The 25,344-nt window shown below is 41.8% G+C and overlaps 2 protein-coding genes and 1 long non-coding RNA gene across 14 annotated transcripts in view; 2 read left to right on the top strand and 1 right to left on the bottom strand.

Moving 5' to 3' along the window:
* The first annotated feature begins 204 nt into the window (after positions 1-204).
* Positions 205-2,140, top strand: LOC130538687 (uncharacterized). The gene is made up of 2 exons (XR_008953950.1): positions 205-1,308; positions 1,372-2,140. It is a non-coding gene; the product is annotated as an uncharacterized LOC130538687 (long non-coding RNA).
* Positions 2,141-2,879: 739 nt separating this feature from the next.
* LOC130539016 (uncharacterized) lies at positions 2,880-6,489 on the top strand. Its single transcript, XM_057057081.1, has one exon. It carries the CDS (start codon positions 2,880-2,882, stop codon positions 5,928-5,930), a length of 3,051 nt encoding a protein of 1,016 aa, XP_056913061.1. The 3' UTR covers positions 5,931-6,489.
* A 1,759-nt stretch (positions 6,490-8,248) lies between these two features.
* pde1cb (phosphodiesterase 1C, calmodulin-dependent b) overlaps positions 8,249-25,344 on the bottom strand; it is a 59,234-nt gene continuing 42,138 nt past the window's right edge. For 3 of the 12 annotated variants that reach the window (XM_057056525.1, XM_057056526.1, XM_057056531.1), the window contains 14 exons: positions 24,280-24,462; positions 23,041-23,107; positions 22,835-22,951; positions 22,151-22,291; positions 20,668-20,768; positions 18,237-18,365; positions 17,861-17,962; positions 15,458-15,578; positions 14,514-14,595; positions 13,984-14,104; positions 12,841-13,016; positions 11,814-12,047; positions 11,607-11,669; positions 11,033-11,278 (listed from right to left, as the gene is read on the bottom strand). In XM_057056525.1, coding sequence (XP_056912505.1) covers positions 11,187-11,278; positions 11,607-11,669; positions 11,814-12,047; positions 12,841-13,016; positions 13,984-14,104; positions 14,514-14,595; positions 15,458-15,578; positions 17,861-17,962; positions 18,237-18,365; positions 20,668-20,768; positions 22,151-22,291; positions 22,835-22,951; positions 23,041-23,107; positions 24,280-24,462 — 1,729 coding nt within the window. In that variant the 3' untranslated portion in view covers positions 11,033-11,186. The other 9 variants (XR_008953947.1, XR_008953946.1, XM_057056529.1 and 6 more) reach the window with 9 other exon arrangements.

Below are 25,344 nucleotides of genomic sequence, written 5' to 3'. Positions count from 1 at the left end.
AATTCCGCAAATATTCTCAAAATTGGGCGTTAAATATAACTATAAAGTTAATGTTGAGGTTAAAAAAAAACCTCGGCTATATTGTGTGGCTGCATGTGTGCGTTGATATTTGGGGGTTGTAAGTCATGAGTTTTAATCATTTCCTTTGTAGAATTGTAATATTTTTATAATGAGAAGCGTGTTGTGTTGCATTTTTCATTTTCATTTTGATAATGATCATTTACAGCTAATGAAAACCAAAAAAACCCAAAAAGAATGGCACACTGAAATCAGCTAATTGATTCCATTTGAATGTATTTGCCATCAGTCATTTGCATTCAGTCAAAAGGATTTAAATGATTACATATGTATATTTTTATTTCAGTTTTTCCAGTCATTGAAAGGTTCTGCCTGTCACCTGGTGCAAATAATATTTACCAGGATGCTACAGGGCCAGAAGTTGATGCAGAAATATTCAGCGGCATTGTTGGACAAAGCATGTTCCAGGCAGTTTTTCCTGATGATGGATGAGATAGCATCCAGGTATATTCAAGTATTCTGCTGTCACAGCTGCGGGCAATCATGCCCGTGAGCCGCCTCGCCCCGCACACCTGTTGTACATCAGGACTCTAATGAGCGCTCGTCTTAAACCCCGGAGGCACACCTGCTCCCTGCCAGATCGTTATTCATTCCCGATTACTTTCCAGCGTATTCCTGTTTGCCTGCCTGCCTGGTTCCGACCTTGCCTGTTCCTGACCATTCTGTTTTGCCTGCTCCCCTGTAAACTCTGTCTGCCTTCTGCCCGATCTCGACCTTGCCTGTCCCCGACTATTCTGTTTTTGCATTGTGTTCAAGAATTCTCCAACTTGTCTTCTGTTTCTCATATTTGTGACTCGAGTTGCAGCGGAAGTTCTTCCACTCTGATCATGGCTGTTAAGAGGCTACGGGTTGTGGATGATGCACTAGCTGGTCAAAACGAGGCTTAATTCTTTTTTCAGTTTCAACAAAGATCGTCCAAGGTTTATATTCTCATAAAATCAGTTCATTTTCTTTAATTTGTTTCTAGTTGGCTTATTGATGCTTTCCTAAGAAGCAAGTCTGAACAACTGTAATGTGACAGATGCCACAGAGGCACAAAGTTTACACACTGGCAGCTGATATAATTGATCTTGCATAAATGTAGTTGCCCAATACAACATATCTCAGTTAAGTGCTGTGAGAGAAGAGGATGCAGATAAAGGGGGGAGATGGAGGAGGATTAGTTGTGGCGAGCCCTGAAGGAAAAGGCCAAAAACAAGCTCCAGCATGCCAAAAACGGAGAGAAGATTGGTAAGTATGGAATTCTCTGTTCCAAATGTCTTTATTTGTAATAACTTGTCTAATTTCCTAAAGGTGGACCAACACTCTCCTGTTTGGAGATAAGACATCCTCCATGCTGCTTCAGAAGTGGGAAGTTGTCCTCAAAACAAATATAGAAGAGCCACAATGGATCGCTTCAAGCCCAGAGGTGTGATGCTTGGTGCAGTCAGCAGAACGTACCCCAGGAAGTGACAGTAGTGATGCAACAATGGCGTTTACTTGATTGATTTATGACAACTGACTTAGATTCGTATAGACTTTTGTTTTCATGAAACACTTTTGAAGGATTCTTAATTTATTCAGTTGCATTTTCCTAATTCTAATCCTAAACCCAACTTGTTGGTACAGCTCTTTTAATCAGTTTTCAACAAGTGAGAGGCTTGTAATCTTGTAGAGGTAATTATATTGGGGTATATCATGATAGATACATCTTTCTAAACCACGGAATCAGTGTTGAAATGGTTTAGCGTTTCAGAACATTTGATACACTTGATCATAGCGACATCTGCTGGCCAACCTTAAACATAGCCTGTACCTGGAATAATGGGTTGGGGACAGTAATAACCTAACAAATAAAAGTCATGGTTTCAAGAAGCAATAAGGTGTTATGTTTAACCATAAATGTTCTTTATGCTTCTTGAAATGTTTTACTGTTTTCCTTTTAAAGAAATTGATGTACTTGGGTTTTAACGAGGTTGTACTTTTGTATAATACTGTAGACAACAGTAATATGCTTTTGTAAGATTAATAGAAATACAAAATACAGTATTTGTAGGAAATCAAAATAAAAAATTGGAAAATGCTTTCTTTTTTAAGCTTTGAATTAAATTTGAGGTAATTTTTCCCTCACTTCTGTCTTCCACAGTGTTGTTAGCATTAGTCTTATTAGACTATTCAATCACTGGTGCATTTAAAAGGTCAGCCATCCTGTTTTAACTATGTGGACATATTAACCAAAACCATTTTATGTGTTCAACCAATGCTAGCATTTTTCTTTGTATATCATTACTAAATGGTAAATCTTATTGGGGGTTTTTAAACTCCATCAATGTATCTGTTGCTTTCGGTAATTCCTACACCTGGCTAAGAGGGTTATATTTTATTGACAAATTCTGTAATCAAGATGCAAAACAGAACCTCTTCCGCTCTTGATGACAATTTCTTTGACACTAAATATATTTTGCTGTGCACCATCTTGCCAGTGTCCATCATAGTAAAACCCCTCACGACCAAGGCAAGACAGTGCAACAGTGTTTTATTTGACAATAGGAAGCCCCGCAGCACCCTCGACACCTTCCAGCACACATAACACAATGAGTTATGAGACAGTATGTAGAAGTAAAACTATTTTTATTTGCTATATTTCACTGTTATTATTACAATTGCAATGAAACAAGTGCTTTTGTATAAAATGAAAGCCGTTAGCTTTGATCTTGTCTTTGACTGACATGTTATAGCCTTTAGTTCATCAAATGGTAAAAATAGCTGACCGTATCAATGATTTTGATGTATTGACTAAAAAAAAAAAGACTTCTATTGAAATGTTGTTCGAAAGAGATATTCCAAAGATTGCCAAATTATTTAAAGAGATGGACAGAGGAAATGGTCTGAACCAGGAAGAGTTTTGTGGCATATTTAAAAAAATTTATGGAGATGCCGTAAGTGATGAAGAACTCATTGCCCTCCATATGAAAATCGATCCCGACTGTACTTCAACTGTAAACCTCTGTAGACTCATGGATTACCTCGTAGACAACATTGTTGCAAAGGAAGCAATGGAGTACAGGAAACAACCATTCCCAAAGCCTTTCCAATTTGTACCTACGGGTTGTCTGCAGCCAATAGTGCGGGTTTTGTTTATATCGAGGCAAGCTGACTTATTGTCCGATTACTCACGTTCTTATTCGAAGAAGCTCAAGTCTTACCAGTCCAGTCACTACATCACCATCACCAGTGTGGGCTTGTTCACCATCTGGACGGATGCCTTTGAAAAGAAAAAGACGACAAATTTAAAGCTGAACAAAGAATTGTTAAAGTCCAAGAACAGACTTTTCACTGACATGGTCTATATGAGAGAAATCAATCAGCTGGCAATGACGACATCCGGAGGAGACCTGTTATTCTACGATTACAGTAAGGATCTTCTCCTCAAGCACTGTTTCGTAAATAACAACGTCATCACCTCAATGAATTATTGGTCTGACGGATCTAAGGCAGTGTTTTTCACTGGTGACGTGTTCGGATATGTGACTGTCTTTATCTCCTACAACATCAAAGAAAATGGCCTTTTCTGCAGCGCCGCGTACATTCAAAATCGAAACATCCCGGAGTTTTCTACCATCGACGTTTCCGTCCTGTTGAAAAATCCATCGGAAAACTTTATGTGCTACAAGTTCATGAATTATTCGGGAAACAGTTGCAGGCACGTCCTGTACTGTGCGCCGATTGAGACGTTTGCCATCTGCAGCAGATCGTCGAAGATTCTGCTGCTCGCCGCTTTGTCCAAGTCACCAGACCAGCCCGCCTCTACCACCACCCTTAAGAGCGACAAGTTCTCCACGTTTTTCAAGAGTGTGGATTACTCCGTCTTGAGCGAGCGCCTGTTGACCGGCAGCGACGATGGCACCATCAGAGTGTGGATTCCTCACAAAACAACATGTGAAGAGATACTGAAAGGACACGGCAGTGCGATCACGCACATTAAGACCCACCCGCGGGTCAGGAGATTCGTCAGCTTATCAGAAGACGGGATCATTTACGTGTGGTCGGAATATACTTGGATGTGTTTGCAGAGTTTGCCAGTTCAGTACATGAATTTGGCCCCCATCTCCAGCATGTGTTATAACATCTTCAACAATGAGCTGGTAGTGGCTAATTCCAACATTGCAAAATGTTTGGGAAGAGGAACAGAGGCTTATGAAAGTGCCTCTACCTCCCATGACAGCCTCCTGTGTGGCCTTCTTTACCACAGCACTTATAAACAAGTGGTCTCTGCTTGCATAAATGGAACTGTGGCAGTGTGGGCGATCACAACTGGAGAACTTGTTATGGAGTTCAAGGTTACGCTAGATCACTTCAGGAGGCTGACGGCCATAGCCTTCGATGGTCCACAACGGAGACTTATCACTGCAGACAGGAAATTACGACTGTGGAATTTTAACAACGGTGCACAGCTTAAAGTGCTGTCCATTGCTATCCCGAACGAGGTGACCAGTATTGTCTGCGTAAGAAATCGAGTGTTTGTGTCTCAGATGGACTCCAACATCATATATAACCTGGATATTAATGGTGATGACAACATATTTTTGGAAAACCCCTATGCAAATGGGATCTCTTCCATTAACATACACAACAACAAACTTGCAACAGCCTTGACCAATGGAGAAATCATTGTCTGGAATATTGAGACATCCAAGGCCGTCTTTTCGCTCAATCCCAACACCAGTCCTCGGATACACATGATATACAATTCACACGAAGAAAAGATGAGGTCGGTGTTGGTATCAGAGGGTGTGGAGGGTGAAGGAAATGACGGAAGTTGTTATTCTAAAGGTTTACAGAGCACTAAAGGAAATATCAGAACGATTATCCTTTTTCTGAAAACCAGGGAGGTCAACGTGAACACAGCGACGCTGCTGATTTCTGCAGGGGGCCACCTCTATGCCTGTTCTGTTATCAGGCAGGGTGGCTTGTTAGGGCGGTTTAAAGCAGTTAATAACGAAGGTGCAGTAATCACCACCATGACAACTGACGCAAATGAGCAGATGTTGCTGACTGGAGATGATACCGGAATGATATATATGTGGAACATTCAGACATTTGGATTTAGGACCGCAGAAGACAAAGGGCCATTTGAGAAGATTGATGGTTGTTATGTCTCATTGCATCAACCCGACCTTCTGAGGTCCTGGCAGTGTCATCTCTTTGGGATCGTGAACGTTCAGTGTGACCCCGTTTGCAAATATATAATCACCACAGGGTTTGACTGTAATGTCCAGGTGTGGAGAAACAACGGCAACCCTTTAGGCATCTTGGGAAAAAATCAATGGGAAGATGAAAAAGCTCAAACGCAGATGGCTAAATCTTCATCCGGCAGATCACAGATACAGAATTTTCGGACAAAGGCAGTCAAGCCAAAAGCAAAAGCCCCCGTCCATCCATCCAGCTTCTACCCATTACCCGGGGTTGGGCTGCGGGGAAAGAAGCCTAAAGAGCGAAGCCCAGACATCCCTCCAATCCTTACGCCTGACCCAAATGCAGACCTGTCGAAAACAAGTGATGTGCAATTGGCTACAGACGAGAGGACTGGAAGATACAGCTCCTATGACATGCAGTCACCAATTTCTGACCTCCAAGAGTCTTCTCACAAAACAGAGCAGTTGAGTCCAGCTAGCGTGAGCAGCGCCATTGAACCACGTCTACCACAGAGGAATGAAGCGCAGCCACCGCTACCTCAGACCGCACCAATGAAAGGAAATGACAACCTTAATCAAATCTCTCTACAAAGGCAAAGTTTCTTCAAACCTCCTAAGACTTCTACCAAATGGGGCGGGGCGTCCCGTGACCATAAACCAGCTCAGACCAAGAGTTAATGTGGCCTCCTGTCCAGAGGGATCAAACCAACTGCATTCAAGACCACATTTGGCCCTGTTTCCAAAGAACATAAACCAACTGGGTCAAAGAGCAAATTTGGCCCCGTTTCCAAAGACAACACACCAACTGAGACCAAGACCACAGATGTCCCTGTTCTGAACTTTAGTGAGATGCAGTCTGTGAATGGTAGAAATCCTTTCACCTAATGTGGGGGGAATAAGGGATGTTACACGTCTACTAATCTTCTTAGTGCCAATGCACAAGACCAAGATTCTGGGTAACAGCCCTGGCAAGAAACACAAGGTCCTGATATTTTCAGCTCAGAGAAAAATAAACGCTAAAAAATGATTAAAATGAGGACAAATATCTTTAAAAATCTTCTTTTTTGCAGATTGATAATCTGGTAATAACTCTCGAGTATTATGCAGATTATTGATTTAAAAGTCATTTAAAAATAATTGTTTTTATGTAATTATCATGAACCTGTCTGTTGAGGTAATTTTGCATTTGAGCTAAAGGCCTCAGTGGAGGAAAAATTAAACATGTTATTGAAGGAAATATTGTGATTTGAATTTATTGACCTTAGGAAAAATGAGATAAAAGATGAGATAAAACAACAAAAAAGACATGGATTCCAAAAAAAATTTCCTAGGGTGCTTCAATACCTATAACTCTACAGGATAAGGGCAGATGTTCTTCCTTGGCTCTACATAGAGGGAACAAAAACCCTGTTAAGGATGGAAAGTCTGTATATTATTTGTGAAAGAAAGCAGATTCCTATTGGTCATGGTCGGTGGATATGTGCAGTATGATTAAAGAATTATAGCTGTCAGCATGTCTTTAGCATAAAATAATTACTATTGTGTAGTAAATAATTACCAGCACATTACTTAATGTGGTAAGCCCCCTAATTAGCTGGAGTTAAATTGATATGCGGTTTTGTCCATTCAGTCTGATCTGGACATCTACATGTTTATGTAATAGGATGAGTTGAATTTTGTTTTTGAATGCACTGAGATAAGGAGCAGGAGAGAGAGAGAGAGAGAGAGAGAGAGAGAGAGAGAGAGAGAGAGCAAAGCTGTAAATGCTTTTCGGCTTTTGCAAAAGCCATTTCGGATACAGAAGATGATGTACGTAAGTACATTGCTAAATACATGCTAGCATGCATGTTAGTACCAGTATGTTTTACCATGCCGCACCCTATTATCAGGTGCGCCTTATGTATGTGTTAAATACAGAAATAGCACCCGTAACTGAGACTGTACCTTTTAATACGGTGTGCCTTATGATCGCGAAAATATGGTACCTTCTGAATGACTCATTATAACCAAGAATTGTGTGCATCCCCAGATGATCATCACAGATACAGTTGGGTCCATAGATAGCCCATCCCTAAGTAATTCAGTCACAATTGGGTTGGATCCTCGAGGAGCTCTGAACCACTGCTTTCTGGAAGAACGCTAGAAGACCTACATTTGGCCAATGGGGGTGTCTCCTAAAGTTTGGCCAGACATGAGACTGAAAAGGGCTGGGGTGATTTGCTGCCAGGGTCCAGGGCTCAGTTGCAGAAAGGAGGTTGCAAGGGCCTGGATGAATCTACATGTCAGGCTCAAATCTTGTTTTCATTTTTCAGACTTAAGTACATTCCGGAGCAAAATTTTAAAATTTTCCATCCTTTTTAAAGAAATTCAAAGCTGCTAAAGCTCCACACTAGACTGAATCGACAAAACCAACTCTTATATAACTTATTAGGGGGCTTATTAAAGTCTTACAAAAATTAATCATTGTGATATTAGCAGGTAAAACAGAACACATGAGATTTTATGGCTCTCTAAGTCCTTATTAGTGCGCCAATCACACCTCATTAGTGACAAAGATAAAGAAGTAGTAAAATGTGTCTCTGTTAATCACATGAACAGTTGGTTTTGTTTCTCTGACCTCTATCTGTCCCTCCACACTTCATCATGTCAATTTCTCTGTTTTTATTCAAGCTACAGGAAGGGGGAAAAATGTATACATGATGATGGCAAAATCGTTTGTACAGTTTGATTTTGATGAACGCAATTTTGTAAAAGTGAGGATTTGACAGCAACAATAATGTCTATAAGTGTCTCATCCATCCACCATGGTCCTCCCCAATCCCAATGCCGCCAGTCCTCTATTGGACAGTGGATTGTTGTCTCTTACCGCAGATTGGTGAAGATCAAGAGTCAAATTCTCTGAAAATTATCAGCACTGTGACAGACAGACAGACAGATAGATCAGTGTTTTGCCTCTGCATCTGTGTTACAGTGTAAATAAAGACAGACACACATGATCTGAGCCCTTTGAGTCCAGATTTATTGATACAGCTGTGCAGTCATAGAGCATGGTGGTGCACGTGGCCGCTTGGCCGGCATGAGACAGAGACACACCTCCACAAACATGCCTACAGATGTACACACACACACACACGCACTCACTCACACACACACACACACACACACACACACACGCACGCACGCACGCACACATACTTTCAGTCCTCTAATTTTCAGGACATAGCTGAGGTGAAATCGCTGGGTGTATACCACTGTTAGCCTGTTTGTTTACACAAAAACAAAATTCATATGTTGATGTAATAGAGAAAGAATATTTGTTTTCATTGTTTTGGGGTGAGATTGATTTAGTCAGATATGCATTACACAAACACGCACACACTCACACACGCATGCATGCATGCACAGTCACTCAAACATTCAAAAAAGCAGGACAGAAGGTGAGAACACACACGCGCGCACACACATGTGCACACACGCACTTTACATGCAGCTAACCTCGCACCTCAGTCATTGCAGGTCATGATACAGAGATTCTGACTAAACAAGGAAACAAAGCAACATTAAGTGACGGATATTATGTTCCATAGTTACTGTTACCAAACACCATGATTCGAAGTCTTCACGTGTCATAAATACAGCTATTTTTCTGATTATGAATGGTATAAATCCTGGTAAATATTACATACATATAGTTGGCTATCACTGCTGCAAGTCAGACAGAAATGACAAACTGGGACTGTACACGTTTGGTCTCTTGGCACAGAAAATGTTGCCTCTGTTATGACTGTTACATATTGACGTTACTTTTTTTTCTGAACAACTTGAATTTTTCTGACCTCAGAGCTGTCGGAATAAGTCTTTTCAAACAGCCACAAAAGAAACAAATCCAGAGGAAAGTTCAAAAACTAACATATGGTGACAAATTAGAAACACAGGTACAATAAAAAACAAAACTGAAAATGTAAAAAAAAACCAACAGTTTCTAAATGAAACACACTCCTGCGATCTTTACAGACAAGCTGTGTAACCTTCGGAAGTGTGAAACATGGGAGGAAGCGAAAGACAGATTTATTCAGCTGCAGGTGAATCAGAACGGTCATGTGACACCACAGAAGGACTTTTACAGGTGAGGAAAGTCAAACAGGAGGAACATATATAGGCACACAAGTGACCAGCTAGCACACTGACCACTGACTGTCTTCTTTTAGGTAGAAAGTAGCATGTGTAGCTTATGTGACCATCTGCTTCATATCATAGAAAAGGAGTGTGCACTTAAAGCGTGGAGGCTAAAAAACCTACTTCATATCATTTATGTGTTGATGTATATATTTTTTCCCTCATTTATGTTTTTGTATGTGTATCAGTATATATAAAATAAATTATATGCCAAAATAATGAATCGCCTGTAAATAAGTAAGAAATAAAACAACACATTTCTGAAAACATTATGCAAATACTGCTAAATGCTTTTCCCTCCCTTTTGATTACAAAAGAAAAATGTAGTGACAGCTGTTCAATATGTTAGAGGCGCGGGAAAAAGCTACGATTGCATCTCCGTCACAGCATGTTACAAGCCTTAGAAACATTCACAGCCAGGAAGCAGATACAGGCTGAAGCGCGCCCCAAGTCGACCGACTGTAAACACAGCAACAGCCTCGGAGACGAAGTCGCTGGGACACAAACACACAAATTAAAATAACCCCGTGTATCAGATTTTTCTCCAACTCAGCGACATGTTGACTTGGTACAGCTCGGACACAGAGGAGAAGGCATCAGTAAGTTGTTTGACAGTGAACAGCAAGGATATTAGACATGTTTAGTGCAGCGACGTATAGGCAGGACAAAAAAAGGAATGAAACAATGTGGAATCACAGGATTTCTACTGAACTCGGGTCCCCACGAACAGAAACAGTCAATATATACAGAACATTAAAGAGGAGAAAGACGCACAAAAAGAAATGTGGCTGTGAGGATCACATTTACAATTACATTAAGTTTAAACATATTGACGGGAAACAAAATGAGCCACAAATGTGAGTAAAAATAAAAAAAAATGTTTTTACAAGATTCACATAAGAATTTCACAGGAGAGCAGGAAGGTTTACTACATATAGTAGATTTATCCTTGCAGGTGAGAGTGGAGCTGTAGACCTGTTAGTTCTACTCTTGTGTGATGTACATGAAGCTGTGCTGTGTGACCTATAGTCCATACGCATGACTTCAGACAAATCTCTGATCATAAACAATGTTTATCAGTGGACTAAATCTAATTTAAAGACCTCAAACTAAATCTAAAAGTCAGGGTTTGGAAAGTGGCTACATGTCATCTCTGTGGCTGAGATCGACAGTTCTATCACAGCAAAGGACGGGATTGGCAAAGAAAATGTAGCCAAAACTCAGCGAAAATAACATTTTCAGTGGTAGTCTTTCAAGTTTCCTCATAGTCCCTGCTACTGTGGTCTTCAGTTCATCTTCTTCATCGTTTACTCTGCCAGTGAGCAGGAAGTGAGGAATAATGCACATGGGTAAAGCTGCAAGCTCTGCATAAAAGAGCGTGAGAGTAGAAAAATGGTGAAAAAAGGAAAAGCTGCTGATCACTGAGGGAGAAGAGGACAGGAAGGTGTCATGCTCTCGGTGTCCAATAGGGGGCGACACAGTCTCGTGAACAGCCGTCCCTCGGAGTTTTGGTGTGCAGTTTGGGGAAATGTGGGTTCAGGATGAAAGCAGCACGTCAGACATGAAGGACTGTTGGGTTATTCCATCTCTACTTCTACTGTGAGGAAAACAAGTGAAATTGTATTTAACAGAATATTCCTTAATGCATTATTTCATCAAATGATCCAGACATTTAACAGCAATACAATGCAATACAATAGAGCCACAGACAACTTTTAAAAGCCTTCATCAAATCCCCAGGCTGAAGAAAAGTGAAGATTAAAATGGATGTGTGAGCTGCAATATCTGTCCGCACCAAAAGGGGGCAGTCGTCATTGGTGGGGTTTGGATTTGTGGTGGTCCTTTGCTTTCTCACAAAGGTGATAAGACAGAGAGAGGGAGAGAGAGAGAGAGAGAGAGAGAGCAGACTCAGACTCACTCTATCAGTGCGTATTGATAAGTGGTTTATGCATTGCCGGTCAGAGCTACTCGACATTCAGAGGACTGGCTAATTGTTGGACCTGGAAAAGGTCAAACGGGAAAAGGTCAACTCCAAACTAAAAAGGAGGACATCATCATCTCTTATCACTGAATAAGACATACTGTCCATCCATCACTCTGTTTTCTATTAAATGCCATTTCTTAATCATCCCCCCACCTTTTTTTTGGTCAATACTTCCAGACAAAAAATAAACTCACCATCTACATCTTTGCTCTCGTTTTCTTCAGCCTCTGGAGAGTCAGCCTCTTCAGACAGTTCTCCTGGAAAGTGGCAATAGTTGCATGATTTGTTGCAGCTGCATCTGGCGGCATGTATCTAATGTTTAAGTCTGCCTTACAAGCCTGGAGACAGGACACGAGTCCTTATGGTCCCAGCAGTCTTTAAGGCCACACAGACTGACGTACCATTCTGCAGTGGAGGGTTTTTGTGACTGGACTCTGCGGGCTGTGCTCCCTGCTCCATCTTCCCTGTGTTAGCCTCCTGTGGACTGCTGCTCGCTTCCGATTTAGGCTCCTCTTCCTCCACTTTGTCCTGCTTTGGTTCAGAGTGTTCCAATTTGTTGGGGGCTTCCTGGGGGTCCATGGCCTCATCCTGCTGCGTTTGTTCTTCTGCTTCCCTTTTAGCTCTTTCCTCCGCCTCTGAGGTCACAGGAAGAGTGCACACGGGTTAGCGTATATGTGCGAAACCTTTATGTAACATCACTTGACCTTTTATGCCATGAGGAGGTAACAAAAAACTACAAGCTCGTACGTATTTTATAATTACAGGAGGACAAACAGCACTGTTGCCAGGAAAAACACTTAAGAAAGGAATGATCGTAAAATGATGATAACACCTGTAAAAAGCAGAATAATGATAACACCTGTAAAATCTCAGGAAAGGAATCAGCACATGTAATATATGGTAGCTCATTTTCACTGTCAATACAAAAGCCATATATAGGTGCATTAACAAGGATAATTTGTTAGTTTTTTAAAAATGTTGTGATTTGAAATATATACTGTACCAATTCTACAGGAAATGCTGAATATTAAACATTTACTTTGATTCTTAAAAAATGATTAATTACTTATGCTAAATGCTTTGAAAATCTATTAAAAAACAACAAAAATAGGAATAGGTTTCATTTGTTTACTCACAACTGACTCATATAATGGGTGCCTAAATAAAATTAGTCAAAATTTATTATATGAATAAACACTGGAACTAAGAAAAACGGGCACACAGTCACACATGTAAGACATAAAATCCCCGACAAATACAGGTCAGTGAAAATCCCTCGCTGTATAAGCAGTTAAGAGCATGGCAGATGTTAAGAGCATGTAAGCCAATTTTCCCCATTCTGGTGAATTTGTTTGAAAAATCAGTTTTACCAGAACATTAATGTTTCCAAAATCCTGAAATCGCTCCTTCTGATAGTATATACTGTACCTTTGCAAGCCTGCGCTTTCCACCTCTCCCTGTTCTGATAAACCTCTTCGTTCCACATGGCCTTAAAGTTCTTGATGTCCACGGTCAACAGGGAGCCGGGCCCTGACGAGCTGCTGTCGGAGCCCACGCTCTTTACACTCTGCCTCTTGGCCTCCTCTGAGGAAATACTGTTCAGACTGCACATGGGAGAACACAGGAGATTTTAGATAAACAACACTTCCGCGGCCTCGCTAGCTGCTCTGTTCGGGTGCACACACATACTTGCTCTGGGCAAAAGCCGGATAAAACCCAGACAACCAGTCTTATTTATTCATATTTTTATTATGTATTTCACCATAAATTAACATATGCCCGGGCATGACCTCTGCTTTACCACCATCGATGAAGACAGCCGACAAAACAATATATCCTTAGAAGAGAGGGAACAGGGCGAGATAACCAGAGGCAGTGAGAAGAAACAGAAACATTGTCAAATTCGAAGGAGTCCATAAATGTGGCAACGCTATCTCAGGCTTTCCACTTGGTTAGCTTTTACTGGAGGCCTGCTGAGTGATGCTAATCACTGCTTCATTACGGGCTGATAATGACATGAAGGTGCTGTTGAAGACTCCACGACACAGCGCTTCTAAAAAAGGAATGATGTCACAACAAATAACAGAGCCAAATCATATTCAGATGGGTGCTGGCACGTTTTAGGCCAGTGACCACAACTCTTTAACCAATTAATTAGGCCAGTGGAGACAAAATCACATAGTATTTTATCTTGAAGGCTTTTTTTTTTGGATACCGTTCCAACATCAAGCAAGCTTGACTAGCACCTCCAAAATATTAATTTCAAGCTTGGTAGCACTGCCTGATGAAAGGTGGAGACATTTCCACAGGCAAAAATTGATTACTCACGGAACGCTCGTCCGCGGCTCTCCTTGCATCCATTAGCAATGCTGGGATTGCAAAAGACCAGCCCAGCCCGTGTTTAACCACGCCACTGAACGAATGGTTACTCAGAGGTGTAGAGGGGAAACAGCCTTTCTCCATGATTCAAATGCCCTCATTTTCACCTCAGCCCATATGTTTAGTCACGCTACTCTCCATTGCATAATCGCTTATGAGCCTCTTTATTCCCAAAGAGCGTTTCTTTCTCACCTTGAGCGTCTAAAGCCGGCAAATCCCGAATGGGAGGCCTCGTCGATGAGTGGTGTGACGATCCGCTCCATCATGTCAGTCAGCACAGTGAAGGTTGGGACCACGATGAAATCTATGAACCCTGTAAACAAGGTTAAAGGAGATCTTACAGTTCATACACAATCTGTTAGGATTTGAAACAGTATTCCTGCGCAGTCCACAACAAGTTTAGGAGGAATTTAATCCAATTTAAAGAAATATAACCTAAGAAGTGCCATTCTATTCCTCCTAATTTTTCCTTCTACAGATTAAAAAATAGCTGTTTGTGAGAAACTAACAGTACAAGGTTAAAGTTCTGTCTGGTTTACTACAGAACATTAACATTTTGTGATTTAACAGTTTAACAAGTATGTAGATATAGTAAATGGAAACCTTCAAAGTGCTATAAGGAGCACATAACAAGCCTGATATGCTGTGGATACAGAACCTTTTCTGCTGGAGACCTGAACTATCATCCAGGTAGTAAATAAAAGGACAAAGGAGCTGCTCACCGATCTGGGACTGTGCCACCATTGTGGACTTGCGGTCGCACAGTGGAGAGAATGGGAGGCCGAGATCTGCCTCTTTGTCCCCCTGGAAATACCAGCAGCTGTCTCAGTTAAGATTGGTGATTGTTTTGGGTTGGACAGAAATATACACACACACACAGACACACACACACACACACGCGCGCGCACGCTTCTGATGGCTCTTGGACCACCAGACTGTTTCATTTTCTCTACAGATTGAGCACAAAAAGATGAGATGTCGTGTCATGAGGCAAAATGTTCTCTGGAGAAGTTATTTCCTCACAATTCTCACACAGAGACAAAAGCCTTGAGAGATCAGGGAAAATAACAAATAACTTAAATTCACTATAATTTAGATTAATGATGAAGATGGCGTGGAGCCGGTTGAACATCCGTCCTTCTTGTTGACTAACTCATTTATTATTGATAGGCAAACACAGAGGTAATGTGCTACAGTACTACTGGCACTTTATCGTGGCATCATTAATACAATGACAGGAGAGCTTTGTGCCTGCAATTAAACATTATGCGAATGTGGCCGCAGATTTCCCTAATGTAAACTGCAATGGGAGCAGAGCTACAACATTAAAACCATTATTCACTCACCGCTAAACAGAGACCAAGTGTAACCAACATATATAAACACGCTGGGACTAAACTGGAAATATAATTTGTTGACAAGCAGCAGAAAAAGTAATTCTACCCCAAAGTGAGGAGGAAATGAGCATTGATCTAGATACCAAACTACCTTTTCTTCTTCTTTTTATTCTGTGCAGTATATAAGTGTTGCACGGGACTTAATTAGCTGTGTTTTGCAACTCTACATGACCTGGTGACAAAGCTGCATTTTCTCACATCTGTATTCGTGGCAGCTCCATGTTTAACCCGGCCAGCTGCTCTTTTACCTGCCAGGTTCATCGTCTCACCTGTCTGAAGAACTCCTCCAACAGGGAGGTGGTCCAGTGGTGGTGGAGGTCCCAGTTTTTGGCCGGGTGGCTGATGTCGGCTGTGTGCAGCAGCAGCGACAGGGCTTTGGGTTTGTCAATGCTGTGAAAGGGAAGATATGAACACTTTTAAACGCTGATGCTTTTCGAAACCTTTTCCTGGGCACATGTTTATTTTTTCTCCTTATAAGAAATGGAAACCTAAATAGATTTTTCTAGGATAAATACAACTGCATAAGATAGAACATCTGCTCGCTCTTGGCAAAAGAAAAGAAAATATCTCAAGAATACATCTCAGATACGCTGCAACAAGAGTGTTGAAAAAATAGTTTTCCAGGAAAAAAAGGAACATTTTCAGATGAGAGCAAAGTCCTCATCGAGTAAACGGAAAACATGTGGCCCAGCTGTGTCCAAGGGTTGTCTAAGTGAGGTCCATCACAAGGAATCTTTTTTACCTACATATACCAGTTCCTGTATAACTATACAGGAAAACAGTTTGATGAAGAACAAGCAAAATTGTATCTTTCCCTTCTAAAATCAAATAAACTCTGACATACTTTCTGTTGGATAGTGCTTGTGGAACTGCCTGAAAATGAACCCCAGACACATGTCAGCAGGGCTCATTGATGTGATTTTAATAGATTTCTGACAACAATGAAGCTCCATGTCACAGAGGACAGCGCTTATTGAATTACTGGAATTCATTACTGTTTTTCTTTGTCATTCCATGGGACCTGTTGATAATGAGGTGTCCTTTTGCTGCTGGGAGGCAATTGATCCTTTAAACAGATGCTGATGTGCATGGGCCCATATGCAAAACCGAAAACAGCATTTCCGTAAAATGTCTCCATTATTCGAATCGGTTTGCTGCACAGTGGCAGACTGTAAAGGTCCTCACCTCATTACACATCAGTGGCATCTGCAATATCATTGATAACCATATCAAAATATCATGTTTAATAGCGTGAACCATGAATGGACACGTTGACACACACCACAAGGTTAAACAGAGGTGAGGAAGACTGGCTCAAATTTCCACTCTGTCCATTTAAATCTGATTGGCTTCTAAAGTGCACTTTAAGCAGGCCTGCAGCGCAGTGGTTTGAAATGACTTCACATTAAAGTCTATTCAGCATTACAGCACTCGTACACTAGCATCTTTCTCCCATGTGACTGTGTGTAAATACCCCGACGCTGCAGCCTGATCGTTACTCACATAGGACGCTCATTGATCAGATCATGTGTTCTCAAAAGTGCTGCTCATGCCCTTATGGCAATGTCGTGTTTGGGGCTTTAACATAGTGAGAAGAACAGCCTGAAGGTCAACGTATCTCTTGAAGCCTTGTACTCTGCTCTGCAGCCCCATCAGCAGTGATGACTCATCACGTTATATGATGATTTGCTTGATAGCTTTTTTTATGATCCGCCCGCTAACGTGGCTCTTAGCTTGCATAGAGAGCTTCGGCTGATGCTCACTGCAGAGGCACGAGCTGGTGGCAGCGTGGTGTGTTAGATTTGAGGAAAACATTGCAAATGTGTTATGTTTCCATTTATATCACTGTTTACTTAAAATAAAATGGCATTTGTAAATTGAGAGTAATAGACCTTTTCCATGGCAACAACAATTGCACCTTCCCAGGTAAAACTGAGTGACTTAATAACATTTCTAGGCTTCTTTTCTAGGCAGACACTCAGCTGAACTCAGTTCCCCAGCAGGAATTGCACCTTAATTAGTATCATTAGGGAAAGCCTGTGATTACCCTACAATTTATTGCAAAAATGGCTGCTGTGAAAAGGTCAGTCCCTGAAAGAAACTACAAGAGCAAAAAGCAAAGCTGCACACACAAAAGATGTGGGAATCATCTGATTTTGAAAACTACTTTATAGACTCTCTCAACATAGATGGGATTTCTGAGGTGGTGTCCTGTTAAAATAGATTTACTAATAAGTAATTATCTGACCAATCATTTGTTTTCTATTTTTGTTATTTACAGATCTGCCATTTCAAAATCCAATGAAATGCACTTAACATTACTGTTATCTTGAAAAACATATATGGTCTTCCTACAGGGTCATTTTCACAGCTGCAGCCTATATTGCATCTGCAAGCCTCCCAAGAAAGTTTAGGGTGCTAAATCTTGAGTTTTTGGATCATAACTCTACTGCATATTTAAGCACTGACCCAGCTGTCTTGTGTTTGTGCCTGGGGGTTTGGATTAATACCCTTCTGTATTTCACGACCCTGTGATGCATGATATTTGAATTTGTTCGGAAGCAGACTGCAAAATTCTCATAACTTTGTCCATCCGTGGTATAAAAAGCTGCAACGAGTTATCCCTAAATAGAAAAGAGCCTTTATGGTGAGAGAACAGAGGTGAAACTGACCCCTCTGGTTGTTGGAGAAAGTTCTTCATGGCCTTCACCTGTTGGAAGTGGCACGACATATCTGTGGCCAACACCATCTCTACCACCAGAGCCCTCAGCTCCCTGGAAGGGGAATAAGACACGAGGAGAAATTAACAGCCATGTGCTGTAAAGGAAATATCACATCTTCATCATGTTTAGATGACAGACTTCATAATCAAAGTTGATTTAACTTTTCCTCTAGAATGAGAGATGATTTCCTGCCCGACCTGCACGCAGAGGTCACGTCTCTCTTGATCCATTACATATCTAAGTTTTGTTCCCCATCTCTGTCACACAGCTCTCTCCAGCTGTCTGTCTCTTTCTCTGGCTGCCTGTGCGTGTCAGTCACACTGACCTCCAGTCATCTTTGGAGAGGTTGTAGAGGATGTTCATTTCATCGTCGTCCTGCAGAAGGCGGTACGCAGCACTGACGTGGTGGCTCTCCAACACTGAGCGGTCATTGTACAGGATGGCTGTGTCTGATCTGTCCGAGAGAGGAGCAAAAATCTCACACAGCTCAGATAAACAGGACGTTTGTTGTGATCACGTGTATCTTGACTTCACCTGTAATCATGATTTACAAAGTCAAGCTTTATTTAATGGCACCTGGGAAACCAGAAAGACAAGGGACTGAAATAAATAATTATTGTGGACTTATTCCTATGAATGTATTCAAAACTGTCAAAAAAACAAACAAACAACCTAATGCAGTATCAAATGCAATCCTGATGTTAAAAATTATGACATTAGAATTCTATATCACAGTCTATTGACGACCTTTGTATATTGGTTGGATGAAGACCGAGCTGTAGCACAACCACGGCAGAAGTAAAGTTAGTAAAACCTTTATTGTTGACATTGGAAATACAACAGGCAGGTAAAAAAAAACAAAAAAAACAACTGGAGTAAACAATTAGGTTCCACGGATGCATAATCCTGGGATAAACAGTCTCAAGGGGGGGAACCAGGCAGATGGTAACCAGGCAGAGTGCAATGAGAGACATGGCCAGACAGAAGGCAAAGAAAGTTCCCGGGGATGGTAAACAGCAGCAAGGACTGGTCCAAGAAGCCTTATTGCCCAACATGCCATGGACCATGGAATTTTCCCTGTCAGAGGGGCTCAGCAAAGAGGAAGTGCAGTTTGTTGGATGAGCAGGCACCTCAGCAGGGTGGTTAGGATGTCTTCCTTCAAGGTAGGCAATTGAGACATGACCCAGTACGTCTCGTCTGACCCATTTCCCTCTGAGTCCAGCCCTGACAGAGTCGGCTAGATCACCATCAATGAGGAGAGGAGGTAGAGCTGCAGGGACCAGAGGGCTTTCATGGACTAGCTGAACCTTAGACACTTGAAAGGTTTGGACAGATGCGTTTGGATCTAGGCAGCTTGAGCCTTGCTGCCACAGGATCAATGATCGTTTGGATTATGAATGGGCCAATTTCTGGGCTTTTACATAAAAAGGAACATCTCAGGCAGAGCCACAACTTATGACCAACCTCCAAGGAAGAAGCTGGAGCATGACTATGGTTGGGAGAGGTGGTGTAGCAGTCCACTGAATGAAGGAAACCCGAGCCCAGATTTACCAATCCAGTGAATAAAGGCCCATCACAGAGCTGGTTGGGGTATTGTGGGCATACTCCTCCACCCATTGCAGCTGTAGTGACCAGGAAGACGAATTCTGTGACAAAATAACTGTTTCCATCTTCTGTTTCTTACATTCAGTCTGACGGACTGTGGTGAAAACTTGAGGTGAGCTGAGCAGCCTCATTAGCTGAAGTGAGCTTGAGCGGGAGCCATCTTGCTAAAATGGTGGACAACAGACAGGATTACAATGTTGCCCCTAGAAGGAAGGATACCGGTAGTAAAGTCCAAGGAGATGTGGGACCATTGGTGACGAGCAACTGTAAGAAGCTGAAGAAGGCCTGATTGGGCTCGGCAAGATAACTTGTGTTGACAACAGACCATGACAAGTCATGAGGGACCTCTTCCAAGATGGCCCACTGCTGTCAGGACCTTTGATTCCCATGCCAGTAACCTTTCATAGTTCACTGGCGAGGACTCGATTGAAGCTGAGGTCTGTTTCTCCCCCTAAACGGGCCCTTCCTGTCAGTTGATTAATAGCAAAGGCGACTTTCTCAACCTCAGAGGCCAAAGTGTGTGGTTGGGGACCAAGGAGATGGGAGTTAGATGTTACTGGGACTTGGATGGAGCGGGCAGGGTCGGTAACATGAAATCAGTCTGAAAGGAATACTAAAAAGTCAGATAAAAGTGGCCACAAACTTTCAGGCAGGGAATGTGTGTAGAGCTGAGGTTTGCGAGTTGGAAGGATGGTTGGGGAGAGAGTGACAGGTGTAACAGATTGTCCTAAATGTGGTGCAGCAGGCTGTGACATTTTGAGCAGCTCTCTTGTCCATCTTTACACAATACAGTCAATAGTTTATAATAATTACTGAAACCTATTTGAAGATTTCCATCTTGGTAATATATTTCTTGAAGTAAAGCACATACCTGAATTACATTTCTGTAAAGCCCTCCTAATTTTGTGGGGTGAGACCAAACAATGTCATGCACTAACGAACAACAAAAAACAGCACTTCACAGTGATTAGTTTAAAAAAAACAAAAAAAAAACCTAAATGTAACTTTAGTGCTGTTGGATGTGGAGCTCATCCTGACTCATCCTGTGATTAGTGCACAGCATGAGATCCCGGTGTCAGTGTAGAGCCATTTTGCTGTAAATGAATTCCCCAACCGGATGAGTCATGTCACTTTTTTTTATGATCCATTACCTTGTCTGAATGTGGAAGTTGTTTGTGGTCCCAGTGTGCTCGTAGTCGTGCACTGCCGCTGCAAAGATCATGGCGAAGATCTCAAGCTCAGTCAACCAGTGCTGGAGGCAAAGGAAGAAGAATCAGGAGAACAAGGGGTGGTGAAGTGTGGTGGTGTGGATGAAGGGGAGAGGGGGGTTAATAAGAGATGTATACAGAAGTATGAACAGCGTTGAGGGGAAGTGACAGGATAGAAAAGACAGAGAGGGAGGTTGGAAGGGCAAGTAATGAACAAAAGAAGAAAGAATGGACAGAAATTAAAGAAGAGAAATGAGAAGCCAGGGAACGGAAATGGGAAAAGAGAAGGGAGGGAACGGTCCATCACATCATAAAGATGTAAAAGAGAAGAGTTGCGCACAAAGAGTCACAGAGAGGAATACATTACAGTCAGGGATGAGATGAGACAAATGGGAAGGAGAAGATAGATGAAAGGTCAGTAAAACAGAAATGAAACTTTCGATAAGACGGGCTCCACTGACAATCACATTTTCAACTGTCAGATTGTGAAGCATATTATCCCAGATGCATCTATCTATCTATCTATCTATCTATCTATCTATCTATCTATCTATCTATCTATCTATCTATATCTATCTATCTATCTATCTATCTATCTATCTATCTATCTATCTATCTATCCTAATGAATTTATGAGCTCTCGGTGTGTGTGTGTGTGCTTGTGTGTATCATTACAGGCCCTCCTTGTGTTATTAATGGAGTGGTGCTAGTGGGTTGAGTTGGAGCAAGATGGCCGCACCCTGAATGTAGTTACTCATGGGGTCTTACTTCATGAATGACCTGCTGATTGTTGATTTAATGTAGTCTGAAGGGTCTGTGAAATGACAGATGCTGCTCTCCTGCTCTCCCAGGAGCCTTTGCTTCTAGCCGTCATGCGGTTTACTCTGTGAGGCGCTGCCTAAACAAACACACGGCGTCGACAGCTGTCGGAGCCGACTTATTAGGGTGATTAAATAAAAATGGTAGGAGTGAGGGCAGTCGGCCCGGCTGGCTGGTTTGGGGGCTGAACCTAGCAAGACTGGTCATTTTTTCCCCCCCTGTGGAATGAATGCCCTAAAGTCTCTCCAGTGGAAAGGCCTAAAATATAGGCCATCTGATGGAAAATAACAGCGGCAGAAAAATTCTGAAGAGAATAAATGAAGTAAGGCTCCGGCGAGAATTCAATGGCTGAAATGTAATTATGAACAAGTTTTTCCTTATAAAAATGTGTGCTGATGTTCTCGAAGCCTGCCCCGAGCAAAGCCTTTTTCCATGAAAGGATTACTCTTGTTTATAAAGAGGAAAAAACATTGAAAAGGAAATCAGAATACTGTTGGGATCAGGCGAAGCTTTCCGACTTTGAGCCAAACAGTGTGTGACAGCGTGTCTGGATTGTGTGATTTTTTTTTTTAACAGATAGGTATACAGTACAGTTCAGTCTACTCACCACCATCCCAGTCTTGAGTAACAAGTAGTGCACGGTCTGTGTGACGTCGGCAGCATGGATCAGATTATGATAGGGGTTTTTGTGTTTGCTGTATCCAACTTCCAGTGCCTCAACAAATGACACCAGGGAGGAAATCGGGATCTGAGATCAAAAACAGCAACAGAAACTCAAATGCAAGCTAAATAAAATGAAAAAATAAACTATACAGACACATTTATTTATTTATTTATATTTAAAGATATCTGGTTTGAATTGTGAACACGTGAATAGTAAATGCCTGCAGAGTCCTTGGGGGATCTAAAACTGATGTAATAAACCCAAAAATTGGGAATCCTACAGGGAACGGCATGCTGAGATCACATATTCATATCAACTTAATTTCATTGGCTCTTACATGCTGCTACTTTGAGTGTCCTCGACTACAAGAAGGAAGGAAATGAGCTCTGGCATCAGATCCTATGAAGTGTGTCCACCCACCCTCATATTATGGTACTTGTTGAAATAAAACATCACAATTTACTTCTAAGAGTCATAAGGTGGAGTGTCCTCAATTCCATCAAGGGAAGCCCCAGTGAGGGGAAACGTGAAGGTTATTGTGGTTTATCCTGAATAATTCTGGGTTTTCTTTGTTTACATGGCACAGATCACGCCCAGGAAACCCCAGGCACATCTTTGTGGTTTTACCTTGAACCGGCTGATGAGGTCGTATCTTGTGAGCAACTCGTAGAATATGAACTTAAGGGCGTGGTCTCCGCTGGCCTCATTAAGAGCAAACACGTCGAAGGACCACTTGTCGACGTTCTGCATGTGTGTGGGGGAGAACATGAATGACATGCAAATAAGGTTCTTACTTCATGTCTGTTCTTCTGCAAGGAAGCATATGTTAATACCTTAAGCACAGATATGACAGAAGGCGGGTAGCTGAGTCCGACCATATTGGAGGTGCGACGGTACATCCTGTTTGGGAGAGATAAAGACATTGCATTTCCTAATTACGCCTTAAACAACAGCCTGGAAGTTTCCCCAGGACTTATTAGAAACCTTCAGAATGGCACACGTCAGTTTGAAAATGCAGCAGCTGCAAGTCTGTATCCACCCCCCTCCCATGCACGTAAAAGGTTTAAAGCTTTGTTGGAATATTCTCATTTAATCACCCCATGCAGCTGGAAAGCTGGGAATTTAGTGCACAATTGCTCTGGAACAGACAAGTCCAACAATTACCGATTCCAGTCAGAGAATATAATGCTTGCAGTTTTTAACTCTCTTTCCTGACTGACAGCTTCACCATTTTGATTTGCATCTTGCCCTTGCCGATCACTGGTGGGGATATCTGAAATCAGGATTCCCTCAACAGAGAGAGAGAAAAAAACAGATTAAGAAAGATTAAGGCTTACATGTTTGAAGCTTACTGATCTGAACAAATGCATGTTGCATGTTAGCGCGTGATAAAGCGCAGCCTTGGGGAGGGGTCCATGTGTAACCCTGAGTGATTGCACTTCGGCAGCTCGCCGAGGCTGTTATGATATACGACTGACACACAGGTGAAGTCATTGCAGGAGGCACGTGTATTTCTACAAGAGTGATTGGCCTGTACTACCTCGCTAAATAAAATAGAGACATTTAGAGTTTTTAGTTGCGTTATTCTCTTACCAGTCATCTATCCCATACACAGTGGGAGGAAAATATCAATTATAGATTTACTCCAGGCTGTACTTTAAAAGTGTACTTAATTAAATCATTTTATGATTTTTTTTTATTCTTTCACTGCACTAATTTGTCAGTATGATTTTTAGAATTAAGGGTTTATGTGAAGGAGAACTGCTTTACCCTCCATTATGGTAACTATTGCATTAACATGGTACTTCAGAGGACACATTTGAGTAAAAAGGCTTAAGTTTGGCCTTGCTTAACGGACAAATAATGTCGCAATTCTACAATCACATAGTCCTTCTGCAAGGCCAAACAAAACATGTTGATAGCTTTGAGTGTAGCCTGGTGAAGGGTGACCAGTGATTGGTAACACTTTCTTGGAGGGAAGACAAAAGGTGGCAGATGATATCAATTATTTAATGCTGATGAACTGGTGCTATATGCATGTGTCTTCGTGCTGGGGGATTGCACACGATCACCTTTCCACAAATATGCCGGCCTGAACAGCGTGGACGATGCTGCGGAAGCGAGGTTTCTCTTCGTTGCGTCGCAGCATCAGGCCCATCTGGCGGGTGAAGGTGGAGGCCAGCCAGTCTCGCACCTCTGAAGGCACCGACTCTGACTGGATGTCGCTAAGCTCATCCTCTGTGTCCACCAGACGCCTGGAACGTTGAGAGAATGTGGTAAGTAACGCAACAGAAGCAAATGTGTGGAGTTTAAAATTGTCAAATATTTATTGTGGATTTGTGAGGGATCAAAAGCAAATCCCAGAACAGTCCATCAAATAATATCCCTTCTTACGTAACATCAAAATATCTCTGGCCTCTTAAACAGCATGTTGGAGGCGTACTCAAATCCAATTCTGGGTCATAATTCTCCACAGCTACCCTGCTTTGTTGACAGGGGATCAAGAGCAAAGCCTGTTGGTCTCCACCAGCTGAACTGAATACACATTCTTACGGCAAAGAGAAAGATTCACATCATGGTCATAATCAGGAAGCTATGTGGAGTCTGTGCGGGATAGTTTATCACCCCTCATCCTGGACTGGTCATACCAACGCTGGTCCTAATCTGGTGGGGAGGGGAGGGGCTCTAAATGATGAGATATTTATATAATTTCATAAGCCTCAGGCATATCTCAGATTCTGGACCTGTGCTTGCCCAATCACATACTTTCATGTACACTATGTAGTCTGGTTTCTGACTTCAACTGGTGCTTTCAACAAAACTCAAACACTATGGTTCAACAAAACTCAAACACTATGGTTAATTAAAAACAATGGAATATTTAAACTAGCCTGAGTAAGTTGCATTTAAGAAATCATAACCAGCAAAGAAGAACAGAAAAGAAACACATCCAGTTTCCCTGTTTTGCCATGTGGAGCTGCAGTGATTTGTGATCAGATTCATCCAGTGGATCTGTAGTAATACCACTTTCTGCAGCCTCTTTTTTGTATATTGCTTGTAAATCCTAAACAGAATAAAACACAGGGAAGTAAAATCTTCAATATTATACATCTATATGGATATATATATATATATAT

Source organism: Takifugu flavidus, chromosome 15 (assembly GCF_003711565.1).
Source record: "Takifugu flavidus isolate HTHZ2018 chromosome 15, ASM371156v2, whole genome shotgun sequence".
Classification (NCBI taxonomy): Eukaryota; Metazoa; Chordata; class Actinopteri; order Tetraodontiformes; family Tetraodontidae; genus Takifugu; species Takifugu flavidus.
Note: the sequence above shows the minus strand (reverse complement) of the source record. Positions and strands in the feature narration are given on the sequence as shown.

What these genes read in the sequence shown, in the direction of transcription:
- LOC130539016 (XM_057057081.1), top strand. Translation starts at nt 2,880, where the DNA reads ATGTTGTTCGAAAGAGATATTCCAAAGATTGCCAAATTATTTAAAGAG.